At 43.2% G+C, this 18,003-nt stretch overlaps 1 protein-coding gene across 1 annotated transcript in view; it reads left to right on the top strand.

The window, feature by feature from the left end:
- The first annotated feature begins 998 nt into the window (after positions 1–998).
- The window catches only part of GAB3 (GRB2 associated binding protein 3), a 57,187-nt gene continuing 40,182 nt past the window's right edge, over positions 999–18,003 (top strand). Inside the window, exon 1 of the mRNA XM_059910504.1 lies at positions 999–1,070. Coding sequence (XP_059766487.1) covers positions 999–1,070 — 72 coding nt within the window. The remainder of the gene's footprint in view (positions 1,071–18,003) is intronic.

Raw genomic sequence — 18,003 nt, 5'->3', positions numbered from 1 at the left:
TGTAAGTCAAAGAAATGATGTGGCATTTGTTACTTCCAAGTGTCACTTCTAAGGGAGAGGCGTCACACCGAGGGAGAAGAGCACTACAGGTCAGGGAGCTGGCCAGGTGACGCCACACATCCCTCGGATTAGCATTGTGGACGCGGCCCCGAAGTTTGGTATCCGTGCTTTGCTGTTTATACAGTGTGTTCCTAAAGGGCAGAGTGCGCCCTGAAGGGCAGCACAGACAGGTCTGGCTGCCTCTCAGCTGAGTTCCTACTCGTGCGGCTTTGGAGGGTGATACGATCCTGTTTCTCAGTTTACTCACCTGCACAACTGAGATCATGGTCAGGCCCACTTGATAGTGTGTGTGGATCCAGGGAGCTAATGCCTGTTCGGTGGTGCGCATACTCACCGGCCCTGCAGCCGCAGGTCTGCGTGAGTGTCGTGTGCGTGGCAGTTACTTGCCGGGCTCAGCACACCGCCTGCACCATCATTCTTGGATCCATGTTTTAAAGGCTTCGGGTCGAAGAGACTGCAAACAGCACTTCCAGTTTTGAACCTTTTGATTCTGGATGATTTGGATTTAGTTTTGCTGCAGAGCTCATCCCCGGATAAAGAGATCTTCGGGGGAGGGGCACAGCAGAAGCAGTAATTTGCAAACCATCAAGTGGAAACGGGAAGTCAAGGGGCAGTTAGGCTTTTCTTTGTCCCTAAGCATTGACATCGCAGGTGCGGGGTCTAGGTTTCGGCTCTCGTGACCCCGAGGCCCGGGCACCAGACCTTCAGACGCGGCCGACCGCGGGCGGGGGCGAGGGCGGCGGGGGGCCGGCTCCAGCCCGCAGGGCTTTCCTGCCCGAGGCCGGGGTGGCGCCCGGCCCCTCCGGGCGGGGGTCGCGGGGCCGCGGGGGCGGCGCTGGGAGGGCGGGCGGGCTGCAGGCGCTGGGCCCGCCCCGCCGGCATCCCCGCCGACTTCCTCCCGCCGCGGGCGCCGGCCCAGCCGGAGGAAGCGCGGCACGATGAGCGCGGGCGACGCCGTGTGCACGGGCTGGCTCGTCAAGTCGCCCCCCGAGAGGAAGCTGCAGCGCTACGTGAGTAGGGGCGTCGCCGCGCGTCCTCGGGGCCCCGGGTGGCCGCGGGGTGGCCTCGGAGTGGCCCGGGAGCCCCGCGCTCGGGCTGCGGGCGAGGCCGGCGGACGGAAAGCGAGACCGCACGTCGAGCCGGAGCGCGCCGAGCCGACGGGAGGGAGGCGGGTGGGGCGAGCCCGGGCGCCCGTCTCGGTGCGGGAGCGGCCGGGGGGACCGCCCGAGAGAGCGGCCCTGTCGCCGTGCCGCGGCGGGGGAGAGGGACGGGGAGCCCGGGACGCGCCGCCTGCACGGGGCAGGCGCGGAGGCTCCGCTTTCCCGCGGGGCCGCGAGCACCGTCTTCCCGCGGAGGTGCCATCGGACACGACCGTCCGCAGCCTTCCTCGGGTTGTCGCTTCTCAGCTTCTCCTTTCTGCGGACACCGCTCTTTTCGAGAACCTCCGGGAACCATGGGCTTTTGCTAGGATGAGACAAGGGGCGCTCGGGAGAGCACACCTTAAATGTACGAGCCACAGCTCGAACATTCATTATGTCCACCCGCGTCCTCGGGACAAGGTCTTTACAACGTACAGCTGCTCAGACCCCTTTCTCCATTGACCCGGGACTACGCTAGTGTCCGTCTCTTGCGACTCTTTGCGAAGTTTTTTGCCGTTTGTTCCGCTGAGCAGCGTTTTAGAGGCATGTTCCACTTAGCGTGCAGATGCCATAGATGTAGACACACCTAGATTCTTCTGATTACTACCACTGTTTACCTTCATCATTCTTTTTGAGTCCCCGAGTCTATAAACACGAGGTCCACTATTTCTCAGCCTCTAAGTCACCCAGCTGCTTCGCTAACGGTGCATCTGCTTTGAAGACTCACTGATACTCAGGGTGAGGGTCTGTCACAGAGCAGCACTTGCAAAGCCAGCTCGAGGTAGCTTTCCTTGTTGCCCTTTGGAACGTGAGACATCTTAAATGTTTACTGCATATTGTCAGATGATGCAGGAAGGTGCTGAACCTGGAGTGCAAAGTTCGTGGCAGATTTTTTTCCAGTCCTGTTTTCTATCTTGTCCTGACCAGACTGGCTTAGGAAACTTTATTAGTACTTCATCCACCTCGGGAAGGCATGGGTGTCCACACTTGTTATTACATGTGCTTCGTTCTCTTGAGGTGCAATGGAGGTGTGGCAGGCGTGGACTTTGCACAGCTTGTAGGCGTGTGGGGCGTGTGATGGGGTGGTGAAGGAGGAGACTTAGGACACAAGACTACCTAGATGTCATCTTACCAACACTCCAAGACATAAACCTGGGCCTCTCAGGCTAAGGTTGGGAACTTTTTATAATGAGGGACATAGTCGTTTCGGCAGTCGATGCTCTTTGGTTGAAAGGAGTCCCTGAAACACCCCCCAAAGTCAGTTTCCGCTCGTCTCTTAAGTTCTGCAGGAATCCCGTATTGCCACTAGATGGCGATCATTTGTCAGTGCTCACAAGCCGCTTTTCACTCAGATCTGTCGGGAGTGCTCATTCCGTCTTCCTTTTAATTGAGCATCAGCTCTGAACCAGGCCCTAGGCCAGTGGCTAGAGAGAGCAAAAGAGGCTTGATCCCTGTCCTCAAGAAGTCCAGAGTCTCACACCTGTTACACAATGACATAGCGAAACTACTCAGTGGCACAACTAGGGCAATAACTTAGTTCTTTGCGCTGCCAGCCAAGTAGCTCTCTGTTAATGTTTGTGAACCACAGATGGAAGCTAAGTCTGTATTTAGGTAAGTCCTTCAGTCGGAGGTAAGCTTGTGTTTCATTCTCGAATCTATGAAAGAAAGAAAGTTAGTTTTATCACTGCTCTTTAAAATTTAAATTTAATTATAGTTAATTTACAATATTGTGTTACTTTCAGCTGTACACCTTCAGATTTTTTTCATTATAGGTTATTACAAGATATTGAATATAGTTCCCTGTGCCATACAGTAGGTCTTTGTTGTTTATCTATTTTATATATAGTGGTGTGTATTTACTAATCCTGAACTCCTAACTTATCCCCTACCCTTCCCCTTTGGTAATCATAAGTTTGTTTTCTATGGCTGTGAGTCTATTTCTGTTTTGTAAGTTCATTTGTATTTTTTTTTTTTAGATTCCACATATAAGTAAAATCATATGGTATTTGGCCTTCTCTGACTTACTTCACTTAGTATGATAATCTCTAGGTCCATCCATGTTGCTGCAAATATTTCATTCTTTTTTACGGCCGAGTAATATTCTATTGTAGATATATGTACCACAACTTCTTTATCCATTCCTCTGTCAATGGACATTTAGGTTGTTTCCATGTCTTGGCTACTGTGAATAGTGCTGCTATGAACTTTGGGGTGCGTGTATCTTTTTGAATTAGACTTTTCATCGTTTCCAGATATATGCCCAGGAGTGGGATTGCTGGATCATATAGTAGCTCTAATTCTACTTTCTTAAGGAGCCTCCATACTGTTCTCCATAGTGGCTGCACCAGTCTACATTTCCACCAACAGTGTAGGAGGGTTCCCTTTTCTCCACACCCTCTCCAGCATTTATTGTTTGTAGACTTTTTGCCATTCTGACAGGTGAATTACTGCTCTTTTAAAAGATAGTTGATTCTTTTCTGTTTTTTGTTTCACAAATATACAAACTTATTCTTATAAACAGCCAAATGATCTAGGAATAAATACAGTAAAAGGTGAAAGACCCTCTTTAATTTTCCCCACATCCTACTCTTCCTGTGCACCCCTCCTCATTCCCTTCCACGCCCCTCCCTAGGGATGACAACTGTTAGAAGTTTGGTTAGTGTTATTCTTTAAAAATTTCGAAGAAGATACAATTTTCTTTTTGCACAAATGAGATCATACTATACAAACTGTCCTGCGATTTTCTTTTTTCACAACAATCCTGGACATCTTTCCAAGTTAGTACATATAGATTTGCTTCATTCTTTGAAACCATTGCCTAACATTCCTGGTCATAGACGTAACATATTTTAACAATTTCTCTGTTGATGAACAGTTATCTTGCTTTTATTTTCTCAACTTTAAAGAATGCTGTAACAGTGATGATAATAAAATTATAATAATTCACATTTATTGAGTGGCTGTATGTGCCAGGCACTGCACTAAGGACTTTACTTGAATTATCTCATTTAGTCTTCAAAACAACACTAAGATCCAGGTACTGCTTTTATCTCTGCATACAAGTTCTTTGTTGGATATATAATTTGCAAATATTTTCTACCAGGCTATAGTTTGTCTTTTCTTTCTCTTTACAGTATCTTTTATAGAACAGAGATTTTAAAGTTTTGATTAAGTCCAATTTGTCCATTTTTCTTTTGTGGATCATGTTTACTGTCAAATCTAAGAACTCTTGCCTAACCCTAGATCCTGAAGATTTTCTCCTGTGTTTTTTTTCCTAAAAAATGTATAGTTTTACACTTTAGACCAATGATTCATTTGGGTTAAAAATTGTGTACAAGGTGTAACATTTATGTTGTGACTCATTTTCTTGCAAACCAATTACATTTATTGAACAAACTGTCTTAATTCCATTGAATTACTTTTGCAGCTTGGTTAAAAATCAATTGGTCATTTTTTAAAAAATTAATTAATTAATTTATTTTTGGCTGTGTTGGGTCTTCGTTTCTGTGCGAGGGCTTTCTCTAGTTGTGGCGAGCGGGGGCCACTCTTCATCGCGGTGCGCGGGCCTCTCACTATCGCAGCCTCTCTTGTTGCGGAGCACAGGCTCCAGACACAAAGGCTCAGTAGTTGTGGCTCACGGGCCTAGTTGCTCCGCGGCATGTGGGATCCTCCCAGACCAGGGCTCGAACCCGTGTCCCCTGCATTGGCAGGCAGATTCTCAACCACTGTGCCACCAGGGAAGCCCCAATTGGTCATATTTATGTAAGTCTATTTCTGTGTTCTCTAGTCTGTTCCCTTTATGTCTTTGTTCATCTTTATGCTAACACCATGCTGTTTTGATGACAAGAACTTTATAATAATTCTTGAAATCAGGCAGTTTTAGCCCTCCAACTTTGTTTATCTTTTCGGAGTTGTTTTGGCTATTGTTGGTCGTTTGCTTTTCCATACCAGTTTTAGAATTCGTTTGTCAGTTGATTTTTGTTTATTAACCTTGTATCCTGCAACTTTGCTAAACTCACTTATTTATAGCTTGAACTTTCAATACTATCAATATTGTATAAAAATGATGAGAACAGACATCCTTGATTTTTCTTGATCTAAGGGGGAAAGCATTTAGTCTTTCACCTTTTAAGCACATTAGCTGTAGGCTTTTTGTGGGTGCCTTTTCTCAGGCCGAAGTTCCCTTGTATTGCTAGTTTGCTGAAACTTTTTATCGTGAATTGGATTTGTTAAGTGCCTTTCTTGCATGTGTAAAAATAATAATATGCTTTTTCTTCGTTTTTTTTTTTTTTTTGTCTGTTACTATGGTGAATTATTCTGATTGATTTTTGTATCTGGAGCCAGCTTTGAGTTCCTGGGATAAACTTCACTTGGTTGTGATGTTTTATCCTTTTCATGTTATTGGGTTTTTTAAAATAAATTTATTTTATTTTATTTATTTTATTTTTGGCTGCGTTGGGTCTTTATTGCTGCACGCGGGCTTTTCTCTGGTTGCGGCGAACGGGGGCTACTCTTCATTGCGGTGCAAAGGCTTCTCATTGCAGTGGCTTCTCTTGTTGGGAGCATGGGCTCTAGGCACGTGGGCTTCAGTAGCTGTGGCACGCAGGCTCAGTAGTTGTGGCTCGTGGGCTCTAGAGCACAGGCTCAGTAGTTGTGGTGCATGGGCTTAGTTGCTCCACAGCATGTGGGATCTTCCCGGATCAGGGTTCGAACCCATGTCTCCTGCATTGGCAGGTGGATTCTTAACTACTGCACCACCAGGGAAGCCCCTTTTCATGTATTGCTGGATTTAATTTGCTAATATTTTGCTGAGGGTATTTGTGACTTTGTTCATGAGGGATATTGGTCTGTAGTTTTTCTTTTTTGTACTATCTTTCTCTGGTTTTGACATTAGCATAATGCTGGTAACCACTACTCTCTTCTCTGTATCTATGTGTTTGTTTTTGTATGTTTTGTTTGATTTGTTTATTGTATTCCACATATGAGTGAAATCATATGGTATTTGGTATTTGTCTTTCACTTATTTCACTTAGCATAATACCCTCTAGGGCCATCCGTGTTGTTGCAAATGGCAAGATTTCGGTCTTTTTCATGGCTGAGTAATATTCCATTGTGTATGTATACACATCTTTATCCATTCATCCATCAATGGGCACTTAGGTTGTTTCCAAATCCTGCCTGTTGTAAAGAATGCTGCAATGAATATAGGGGTGCAGATACCTTTTCTAACTAGTGTTTTCATGTTCTTCAGTTAGTATTTATACTCACTGTATTTTACAAATAGTTAATCAATTGATTCAACACCATTTGTTGAAGAGTCCTTCCTCTATATAAATTTTCATTATATGTTGCCAGAGAGAGTGTATTTTTAAGGAATATATGCATATGATTCAAAATCAAAGCATATTAAAGTATATACAGTGAAAAGTAAGTTTCCCCCTCCAGCTGCAAGCATTGTGGATTTTCCTTCCAGATATATTCCATGCGTATACAAGCATATATTTTGAACAAATGGTAGTGTACTATATTCACTATTTTATAACCCGCTTTCTTAATATATTTTGGGGATTGTTCCATATCAGCACATAGAGATCTTTCTCATTATCTTTAACAACTTCATAATATTTCACTGTGTGGAGCTACTATGATAGACCTTTTCTTGTTTCCAGCCCCATGCTACTATAAACAATGCTGCCGTGAATATCTTTGTACATTGGTCTGTGGAGTCATGTGCAATTAATTCTGCTTGTAAAAAAATGCTTAGAAGTGGAATTTCTTAGTCGAAGTGTATGTGAATGTAAAATGCCAATAGATATCAAAGTGCTTGTCTCTCTGCAACGCCCCAAATATATAGTGTATTATCAAACGTTTTGATCTTTTTAAAGTCAATAGTTGATAAATGGTATTTTATTTTAATTGAATTTCTTTATGAGTGAGGTTGAGCATCTTTTCATGTACAAAAGACATTTGTATTTATGTTTGTACAGCATGATTTTAATTGCAACCTAAGTCTTCAATCCTTTCATGGGTCTGTTTTGGGGCAGTTTTGTTCAGTTGCTTCTTCTGCTTTTATCTCAGCTTTTAAACTGTTATTGAATAAGTATCACACTTACATGATTCAAATATGAAAAACCTCACCCTCACCTCTGTCTTCATCCATCTTAATTGCCCTTAGCCCTCAAGTAACTATTTCTCTTAGTTTTTTCCTTCACACTTCCAGTATTTCTTTCTATAAATACGAGGACATATGTACATAGCTTCTCATCCTCCACTTTCTTACACAATATCCCATTCTATATCTTAGTCTGTTCATTTAAGAAGACATACAGACAAGCACAGGGAACTCTACTCAGAGATCTGTGGTGACCTAAATGGGAAGTAAATCTAAAAAACAGGGGACATATGTATACATATAGCTGATTCACCTTGCTGTACAGCAGAAGATAACACAAAATTGTAAAGCAGCCATACTCCAATAAAAAAAAAAAAGAAGACATACAGACAGCCAACAAGCACATGAGAAGATGCTCAACATCACTAATCATCAGGGAAAAGCAAATCAAAACCGCAGTGAGATATCCCCTCACACCTGTCAGAATGGCCTTCATCAAAAGACAAGAGATAAGTGTTGGTGAGGGTGTGGAGAAAAGGGAAGCCTCCTGCACTGTTGGTGAGAATGTAAATTGGTGCAGCCACTATGGAGAACAGTATGGAGATTCCCCCCCAAATTAAAAATAGAACACCATATGATCAACCAATTCCACTTCTGGATATTTATCCAAAGAAAACGAAAACACTAACTTGAAAAGATATCTGCACCCCCATGTTCATTGCAGCATTATTTACAATATTCAAGGTGGGTGTGGAAGCAACCTAAGTGCCCATCAACAGATGAATGGATAAAGATGTGGTACATACATATACATACAATGGGATATTACTCAGCCATAAGAAAGAATGACATCTTGCCCTTTGCAGCAACAAGGATGGAACTTGAGGGCATTATGCTTAGTGAAGTAAGTCAGATAGGGAAAGACAAATGCCATGTGATCTCACTTTTATGTAAAATCTTAAAAAACAAAAAAGTTGAACAGGAACTCAAAGATACAGAGAACAGATTGGTGGGGGATGGTGGTTGGGGGGTGAAATGGGAGAAGGTGGGCCAAAGGTCCAGACTCGCAGTTATAAAATAAATAAGTCCTAAGGATATAATATACAACATCCCGACTATAGCTAGTAACACTGAATTGTATACATGAAAGTTGCTAAGAGAGTAGATCTTGAAAATTCTCAAACAAAAATTTTGTTCTAGAATTCTGCCCATGTCAGTGACCAGAGATCTTCACTATTTTTGACAGCTGTACAGTGTCCTGCTGTGTGGCTGTAGCGTGTTTATTCAACCAGTTCCCTATTTTGGACACCTGAGTTGTTTCCACTCTTTTGATTTTACAACCATTGCCACAACTAGTAGCATGGTATATGTGACATTTTGCACTTGTGCAGGTATATCTGTATGATTCCCAGAGCTGGGATTGCTGGGGCCATGAATCTATAAATTTAGTAGACATTAACGAATGTTCCATTTTGCATTCCTTCCAGCATGTGTTGTTCAACTTTGGGATTTTTGCCATCTGATAGGTGAGAAATGGTATTTCTGTGTCGTTTTAATTTGCAGTTCTTTTATTCAGAGGGAGGTTGAACATTTCTTGACATGTTTATTTTCCTGTGTGCTCTTTCTCCATTGTTGGTCTTTTTAGTCACAATTTCTGAGAGGTGATTAGTCCTTTGTGAGAAGAGATATGTATACATTTCCCCGGTTTGTCACTTGTATTTTGACTCTGCTTATGTTATTTGTGTGTGTGTGTGTGCAAAAGATAAAAGTGTATCTAGTAGAATGTGTCAATATTTTCTTTTACAGCTTCTGGATTCTCAGTCAGATTTAGGAAGGCCTTTTCCCCTCCCTGGTTTTTAAAGGAATTCACCTGTGGTTTCTTCTGGTGCTTGTATGGTTTTGTTTGTTTGTTTTTAATTTATTTATTTTATTTATCTATTTTTTGGCTGTGTTGGGTCTTCGTTGCTGTGCGCGGGCTTTCTCTAGTTGCGGTGAGCAGGGGCTACCCTTCGTTGCGGTGTGCGGGCCTCTCATTGCAGTGGCTTCTCTTGTGGCTCACGGGCTCTAGAGCGCAGGCTCAGTAGTTGTGGCGCACGGGCTTAGTTGCTCCGCGGCACGTGGGATCTTCCCGGACCAGGGCTCGAACCCGTGTCCCCTGCATTGGCAGGTGGATTCTTAACCACTGCGCCACCAGGGAAGTCCCTTGTTTTGTTTTATTCATTTTTTTCCCTGAGTGTTCAGGTATATTGAGGGCATGGGGGTCTACAGGGGGGACCCAAGTGCCTGCAGGTGGCCGGGGATGGGGTCTCCAAAACCTGGGTTGACTTGAAAGCGTGACCCTCAGCTCCATCCCACCAAGCCTTTGGGTGTGGCCCCATCAGGGCAGCGACTTTGCACATTTCTCGCCCTTCAGGCAAGGCCCACGGCCATTCTTCCCCAGGGAGGTCACCTGCTCAGCGCTTAGGGCACTTGGGTGCCGAGTCTGGGGCAGGCAGCTGGATGGCAGCAGACAGGAGCCCCGGACTGTGTGTTTTGTTTTTTACATTGAGATTTGGGATCCATTTGGAGTTTATCCTGGTGCAGATGTAAGGAATGGATCCGACTTTATTTTTTTCCAAATGGCTGTACAGTTTTGCCAGCACTACTTATTAAAAAGTTCATCTGTATCCCCACTGATTTGAGATACTGCCCTTCTTTATCATATATGAAATTCCCACATTTATTTCTGGTTCAATTTCTGGTTCAACTTCCATTGGTCCCTCTGTCAATTCATGTGCCATTATTAAGCTGTTTTCATTATAGAGGTTTTACAGTTGATTTGAATAGTGAGTGATGTGGCTAGTCCCCCTTTATTGTTCTTTTTTTGGAGTTTTTAGAGTTATAGAGTTTTAAGAGTTTTTAGAGTTTAGTTTGGCTAGTTTTGATTTAATTTTCCCACATGAACTTGAGAATCGGCTTGCTTAATTTCAAAACAAAACCTGTTATTATTGGGGAGGAGGGTTAAGTTAGATTTTTAAATTAACTTAGAACTGACATTATGGTGTGGAGCCTTTCTATCCAAGTCAGCTTTTATGTCTTACAGGAGTATTTCCAAGTTTTTTTCACATTGGTCTTTACACAATTCTTATTAGGCTTATGCCTGTTTGGGGTTTTTTGTTTGTTTGTTTGTATTCATAGGGCTATTGGTTTCTGTCTTCACCTGAATTCCTTAGAAAACAGAACTTGAGCCAAGGCTTATTTGCCAAGGCTTTGTTGGGGTTGTAATCTCAATGCAGTGAGAGTGATGGGAAAAGGGAAAAAAGGAAAGAACATGCAAATTCGTGTGTTACTGAGTTGGCCATGATTTCATGAGAAAACACAGCCGCTGGTTGGGTCATTTGGATGGATTTGGACAGGCTCTGTAGAACCGATTCACCTTGAAACTGTCTTTTGCAACAAAGAAGGGAGATAAATGTATCTGCCAGTTCCCTTACGGCTCCTGTTTCTCAGTGTCTTTTGGGGCAGCCACTGGGAAAGCCAGTGTTTTTTGGCCTGGTGTCTCATCTGAATCCAGAAGTGGTGGAAGGAACTGGAGTATTTGAGGGTTCACTGGCTCGGGTCTGGGAAGGGTGGGAGGGTCTCTCAGCAGAGACCATGGCTCCCCACTGAGTGAGCAGCTGGGCCTGGAAGGCAGGTGGCGCCAAGATGCACAAAATTGGGTCCAATATAATTCCAACATATTAATATTCTATCCTCTTACCTTTGAATTCTCTTACTTTTTGTAGTAGTTTTTCAGTTGATTCTTCTTTGGGGATTTCCTGTGTATACAATCATGTCATCCAAAAAAGAAAGAGTTTATTTATTTTTATTTTTTTTTTATTTGCCTGCGCCAGGTCTTAGTTGCGGCAGGCGGGATCTTTTAGTTGCGGCATGTGGGCTCTTTAGTTGTGGCGTGCAGGATCTAGTTCTCCGACTGGGGATGGAACCTGGGCCCCGTGCATTGGGAGCTTGGAGCTTAGCCACTGGACCACCAGGGAAGTCCCCAAAATAGAAAGAGTTTTACCACTTCCTTTTTCAATTCTTATGTATCTTGTTTTTTTTCCTCTTGTCCAAATGTGTTGGTTAACACCCCAATGTGAAACAGTAGTATTGACAATGGGCAAGCTTATTTTGATCTTGACTTTAATAGGCATGCCTTCAATGTTTTCCTATTAAGAAAAATATTAGAAGTTTATACCAATTGAACAACAAATCCCCATTTTCTTCTCCCTCTGTCCCCCAGTGACCACCATCCAATTCTCTGCTTCTATGAGTTTGACTGCTCTAGGGACCTCATATAAGTGGAATCATGCAGTATTTGTCCATTTGTGTCTGGCTTATCTCACTTAACATAATGTCCTCCAGGTTTATCCATATGTCACAAATGGCAGGATTGCCTTTTTTTTAAGGCTTAATAATATTCCATTGTATGGACATACCACATTTTCTTTATGCATTCATCCATCATCCAACACTTAGATTGTTTCCATGTCTTGGCTTTGTAAACAATGTTCTGATGGACGAACATGGGAGGACAGATATCTCTTTGAGATCCTGATTTCAATTCTTTTGAGCATATACCCGCAAGTGGAATTGCTGGCCTGTATTGGTATGAAGTTTCAGTTATACAAGATAAATTATTTCTAGAGATCTGCTGTACAGCATAATGCCTATAGCCAACAATACTATATTATGCACTTAAAAGTTGTTAGAGGGGTAGATATCATGTACGTGTTCTTACTGCACACACATTGACACACACACAAAGGAACACAGGAAAACTTTGGGAGGTGATGGATATGTCTACTACCTTGACTGTGGTGATAATTTCACAGGTGTCTACATATGTCAAACTCATCAAATTGTACACATTAGTTATGTACAGTTCTTTGTGTGCCAATTATACTTCAATAAAGCTGCTCTTTAAAAAAAGAAAGAGGGCTTCCCTGATAGTGCAGTGGTTAAGAATCCGCCTGCCAATGCAGGGGACACGGGTTCGAGCCGTGGTCCGGGAAGATCCCACATGCTGCAGAGCAATGAAGCCCGTGGGCTACAACTACTGAGCCTGCGCTCTAGAGCCTGTGAGCCACAGCTACTGAGCCCGTGAGCCACAACTATTGAAGCCCGCGCGCCTAGAGCCCGTGCTCCACAACAAGAGAAGCCACCGCAATGAGAAGCCCACGCACCGCAACAAAGAGTAGCCCCTGCTCGCCGCAACTAAAGAGAAAGCCCATGTGCAGCAACGAAGACCCAACACAGCCAAAGAATAAATATTTTTTAAAATCTTAAAAAAAATTCTTTTTTAAATACTTAAAAAAAAATTTTTTTAAATACTTTAAAAAGAAACAAAGAAAGAAAAATATTGACTTTGGGGCTAGGAGAATATATTTTCTTTATGTTAGTGAAATATTCTACAATTCCTGTATTACTGAGTTTTCTTTTTTTTTAATCAGAAGTCATTGCTGAATTTTATTAAGAAGTTTTTCAGCATTACTAGTGATGCTCATATGACTTTTTCATTAAATCTGGCAAAGCAATGAATTCTATTGATAGATTATCTAATATTAGACCACCTTTACATTTCTGGCATAAGCCCCAGTTGGACAAGGTATATTTTTCATTGTGTTGTTGGATTATTCATACTGATATTTTATATTGGATATTTGCATCAACATTCATAAGTGAGATTGGTCTTTGGCTTTAAGTTTGGCTTTATTTATTTCTGTACAATCTTTAGCAGATTTTGGCATAAATGTTATACTTGGGTCATATAAAAATTTGTAAGTTTGCCATATTCTAGAATATTTCAAGTAGAGTTGGAATTAACAGCCCTTTAAAATTTTGGCAGAATTCCCCTCTAAACTATATCTGTTGCCTTTTTTGTGTGTTTAGATCTTTGTCAACTCTATTTCTTTTATGGAAATTGGTCTGTTTAGTCTATCTCTCCCTGAGTCAGTTTTATATAAATTATAGTCTTCCTGGAAAAGTGTCTGTTTCATCCAGGCCATCAAATTCATCACATATAATTTTATGAAATGCTTTCATGATTTTTTTAATTTGTTTTTACTCTTCTCAGAGGTATTGCTTCCTTGTCATTGTGAATTTGTGCTCTGTTCCTTTTTCCTCTGTTGGTTAGGTTAGTTGGTGTTTTCTGTTTTATTGATTTTTGTTTTGGCAGTGAACCAGTTTTTCGATTATTAATAAGTCCTACTTTTTAATTTTTCTAACTTTAATTTCTCCTTTTCTATTTATTATTTCTTCATTCAGTTTCGGTGTGTTTTAGAGATGAGGAAACTTGGACTGACCACACACTCTTTGTAGATGTTGTACTAGTCAGGGTTTTAATTTGCAAGCAACAGAAGCTGATCCTGACTGATTTAAGCAGAAAAAGAGCTGATCAGAATGATATTGGGTCTCTGACAGAAATGGTGAGAGGGCTGGAGAACCAGCTTTGAGGTTAAACAGCCAGGAAAAAACACCCCAAACCACAACTCAGAACTAGTTCTGGTGAGAAATCTGCTATCACTACTGCAGGTGCCTGACAGGCTGAACGATGCCACTTAGCTCGAGTTCACTGCCACCAACACATCCTACAGAAAACAGTAGGGAAAAGAAAGGGGAAAGACAATGCCTTAGCTGATCAGCGTTGTTGGCCTGGTGAGGTGATCGAAACCTTCCTTCCCGAGGAGTCTGACTCCTTGGTGGTCCTCCCAGTGGGGCTCAGATTCAGCCAAATGCCATCAAATGTCCCCATTCCAACTCTCCAGGTCCAGTCTTTTCGAAGCGTGCCCTTCGTTTCACTTATAAGACCCGGTGGAATAATTCGGCAACTTGCAGCGTTAAACCCAGGTTCGTTGTGGGTGATCTCAACCTGCGCACGTAAGCTAGAAGAGAGTCTTAGCACTATCATAGAAAGCCTAGTTATCCTACCGTGGTTTGAGCCAAGAATTTAAGTCTTGGAGCTTGTCATCCTTTTGCTTTACGATCTGCAGCACATTGAGAAGCAAACGCCTACCTCGTAGTACTGGGCACATCGGTTCAGGGAACTAGATGATTATTTAATTAGGTGGCTAGCAGACTGTTGTCAGGTCTGCAGAAGCGATCTTGAGGCCAAAGTGGCAGGAGAGACCATCAGAGTCTGTATTCCAGCTGTAAGGGAGACTGGAAAACAAAGGGTATTAATGGGAGTGCAGCAAAAAGGAAGAATATGAGAATGATTTTAGAGAAATAACCAATGGGGCTTCTTGACTGCTTAATTAAAACGTCTGAGAGAGACAGGGGCCGTTGAGCAGGGTGGTCTGTAAGCCCGATCGCAGTGCAGTTCTGTAAACTTCAGTGATTGGAAAGGGTGTCAGTGGTCATCTCGTTACATACTGGCCACGTTTTTGAGCAATCACTTGTTATCCGGACAGTTCCAGCAACAGGAAACCGGTTACATAAACACGATTCCCAAAGAATCGTGTGACAGCTCTGACTGGCAGAATCCAGCCCGGTGTTGTTACCTCTTGAGATTACACGGAACACACCTTGCTCTGTTCACCTGGGAGCCCCGCTGGCATCCGGTGTGAGGGTGGCCGGTCGATGCCGCCATTCCTTCCAGGTTCTCAGGCCATCGATCCACCTCCTCCGAGCTGCTACCAGGACTGAGTGCGCTCCTGGGATCAGAGCGCCAGGCCGAGTGGAGCCAGCTGCCCCCTCCCTGCCTGGAGGCTGGAGGTCCCCCTGGCTCGGGGCTGGCGGCCACCCCACCGCTGACTCACACCCGCCTGGCTTCCTGTCGAGAGAACTGCGTTTTCCTCTCTGCTCTTGCTGAGCTCTCTTTCCTCCAGTCTCTGCTTATGCTGTTGATGTTTTGCTTTGTTGAGGCCCGGGGACTGGACCTTGCATTTCTTACTGGTAAATTTCACCTTTTCGTTTGCAATTTGTCCTTCGGCCAATCTGTCATGATCTTTGGGTAGCTGAAAGCAAAGGAGAGGGAAGCATTTTATTGATTTGCAGTGTAAGGTCACCAGGAATCAAGTGACACCCACCTCCAGATTTGGGCCCGACAGAGAAGGAAATAAGTTCCCACCTTTCCTCAGGTCCTTCTCAGGATATAAGTTCCCACCTGTTCAGAACCTAGAGCCAGAGTGGAGAAAGAAAGCCATTGTCGCATCTTGTTCTTTTTTTATTGGAAGCTGGCAGCAGCTACCACACCCCCTGTCTATGGACCCATCTGCCTCTAGATTGTAACAGTCAACACTCACGTGTTTTCATTTTCTGAGAGAAAATAAGCATTTCATAGAAGAAGAAACTAATGGCCCCAAGTCATATAACCAAAAATTGCTAATTAAAAATGTGATACCTTTGCCCATCAGATTGGCACAAAATTTTCAAACCTTTGCACAATGATGTATGTTCATGGATGTTAACGTCACTGTGTATAATGGCTAAAAATTCGAAAGGAAGAAAGTAATTCTCCATCCAAAGGTACTTTGTTGTGATTTTTAGAGTTCCATTTCCCTCAACTCATTTACAAGCCTGAGTGAAGTGAAGGGTAAAGTTTATCATTCTCCAAAATAAAAGCACACTCGAAGCAACAAGATAGAGCAGAGGTGTCTATCATGTAGCTCTCGGGGCAATGTAGTCTCCCTAAATCTGCTCCTTCCAGGGGCTTCCAAATCTCAAGAGTATGGAAATGCCATCCTCCAGGTGCCCAGGTCATTTACGTTTATCGAAGTGTTTTCATAGAAGCTCTTTATGTATTTTGTTTATTCAATTGTAGCTCACTACAAATTCATCATCTCAACTTTGTTCAAGGGGTCTCTTGCCACGCAGATATTTTTTATCTTTTGTAAGAAAATCTGGGACTTGGTTCCTTTATAGTTTTTGTGAGTTGTTTGGCTTCTCACAATTATATTCATGGAATAATTCAACATAAAAGATTAAAAGAAAATGTAGGAAAATGCTTTTTTATCATCTTGTGTCAGGCTGGATGAGCCCAGAGGCCCTGTGTAGCCAAGCCCCAAGGCATGCTGGGCCTCCACACCTGTTGTCTCCTGTCAGGGATCAAAGTCGCGTTCCGCCGTGGAGCACCTTGTTTTCTTGCCTGTCTCCCTCCAGGTAGAGCCTCACGATGCCTCCCGCCGTGCTGCGTAACTTTGCCTTCTTTACACATCAGAACTGTGCCTGCTTTATATCAACACGCCAGCTAGGTCCCCTCGTGGGCTGCTTTGTTGTCCCCTCCCAGGCCTCCTTTTCCGTGGTTGTTTCGGTTTATCACCACCAGTTCCTATTTCACAAGAAGCAAGTCTGTTACATTGTGGCTTTTAGCGCTGACAAGAAATCCGTGGTTTGGGGTCTTGGGCCCTGAGCATGGTGTAACTAGAAATTAAACTGACGTTTAAACTGTAATTTAACTCCACCGAAATTTTCACACCAAAGGAGAACTCTCACATGGCCTTGCTGGCAAGAAGTACACTCTTCACAGTCTTACACCCTAAAATGTTATTTTGGTCAATATTATAAAGTAAATATGAAAGAAGTGAAATTACCTCCGAGACAGATGCTTGACTCAGAATGTTGTAACATTTGCGACCTTTTGAACTTTAAAGAACAGATCACTCTCACACTCTTTAAACTATTTAGGCACAGAAAAAGATGCAAGCTTCTTCAGGAACCCTGATAGCAAATTCATAAAACTATGGATCAATCTCACTTCACAGAGACATGACAAACGAATTCCAGATGCATTGAGTTTAAATGGAAGACAATGAAATATAATTTCTACAAGAGAAAGTTGTAGGATCTCAATCTGATCTTGGGGTGGGGAAAACCTTTCTAAACATGGTAGAAAAACTATAAAGGGAAAGACAGATTTTTGCTATATGAGAATAAAGCACTTCCGTTCATTCATTTATTCAGTCCTTCAGCAAATATTTACTGAGCATCTCCTGCATGCTGGGCACGATTTTAGGCACTGGTGCTTCAAAAACAACATAAACTTATAAGGCAAATGAGTTTATATCCTTAACTTCTAGGAATAATCCTTGTAAATCATTAGGGAAAAGATCGGCCTCGCAATGGAAAAATGGGCATAGAAAAAGGTCTACAAAGGGATGTGACACATAAGAAGTAATATACAACCTCCTGAGACACCAGACAAATACACATTTAAACAACAAGCAGTCCTATGGGACTGCTGGATCTTTCACAGAGGTTTCTGAGAAACAAAGTAACTTATTTCTGAATGCATGTTTATGTGATTCCCCTCTGTGAAACTCATTGAAAAGAGTCCAAAATAGAGCAGGAAAATCTAACCAAGTCATGGAAAGACCTGAGATGGGTTAGACGTCTCATCTACCCCTGGAAGGGTACAGCTTTGACGAAATAGGAGAAAGATTTGTGAAGGATGCCAGTGAAAAATCCTTAACTGAGGAACGAGAGGACAATGGTGTGGGCTACTCCTCCCCCCGGACGCTCAGCCCTCAGGAGCTGAGAGGGACTGCGAGGGGAACAGGGCGGAAGCCGGACGCAGTGGGCAGCGGCTTGAGGGGCTTGCTCTGGACCGGTGCTCATCACTTCACCCAGCAAACATTTCTGCATCCTGATTGGCACGTGCGTTCCCGGCATGCAGAAATGCACTGGGGTCAGCAGGGAGGAGGCCCAGGGAATTGGCCTTGAACTGTAAACAAT

The sequence above is a fragment of the Balaenoptera ricei genome, chromosome X (assembly GCF_028023285.1).
Source record: "Balaenoptera ricei isolate mBalRic1 chromosome X, mBalRic1.hap2, whole genome shotgun sequence".
NCBI lineage: Eukaryota > Metazoa > Chordata > Mammalia > Artiodactyla > Balaenopteridae > Balaenoptera > Balaenoptera ricei.
This window is presented reverse-complemented; position numbering and strand designations above follow the sequence as displayed.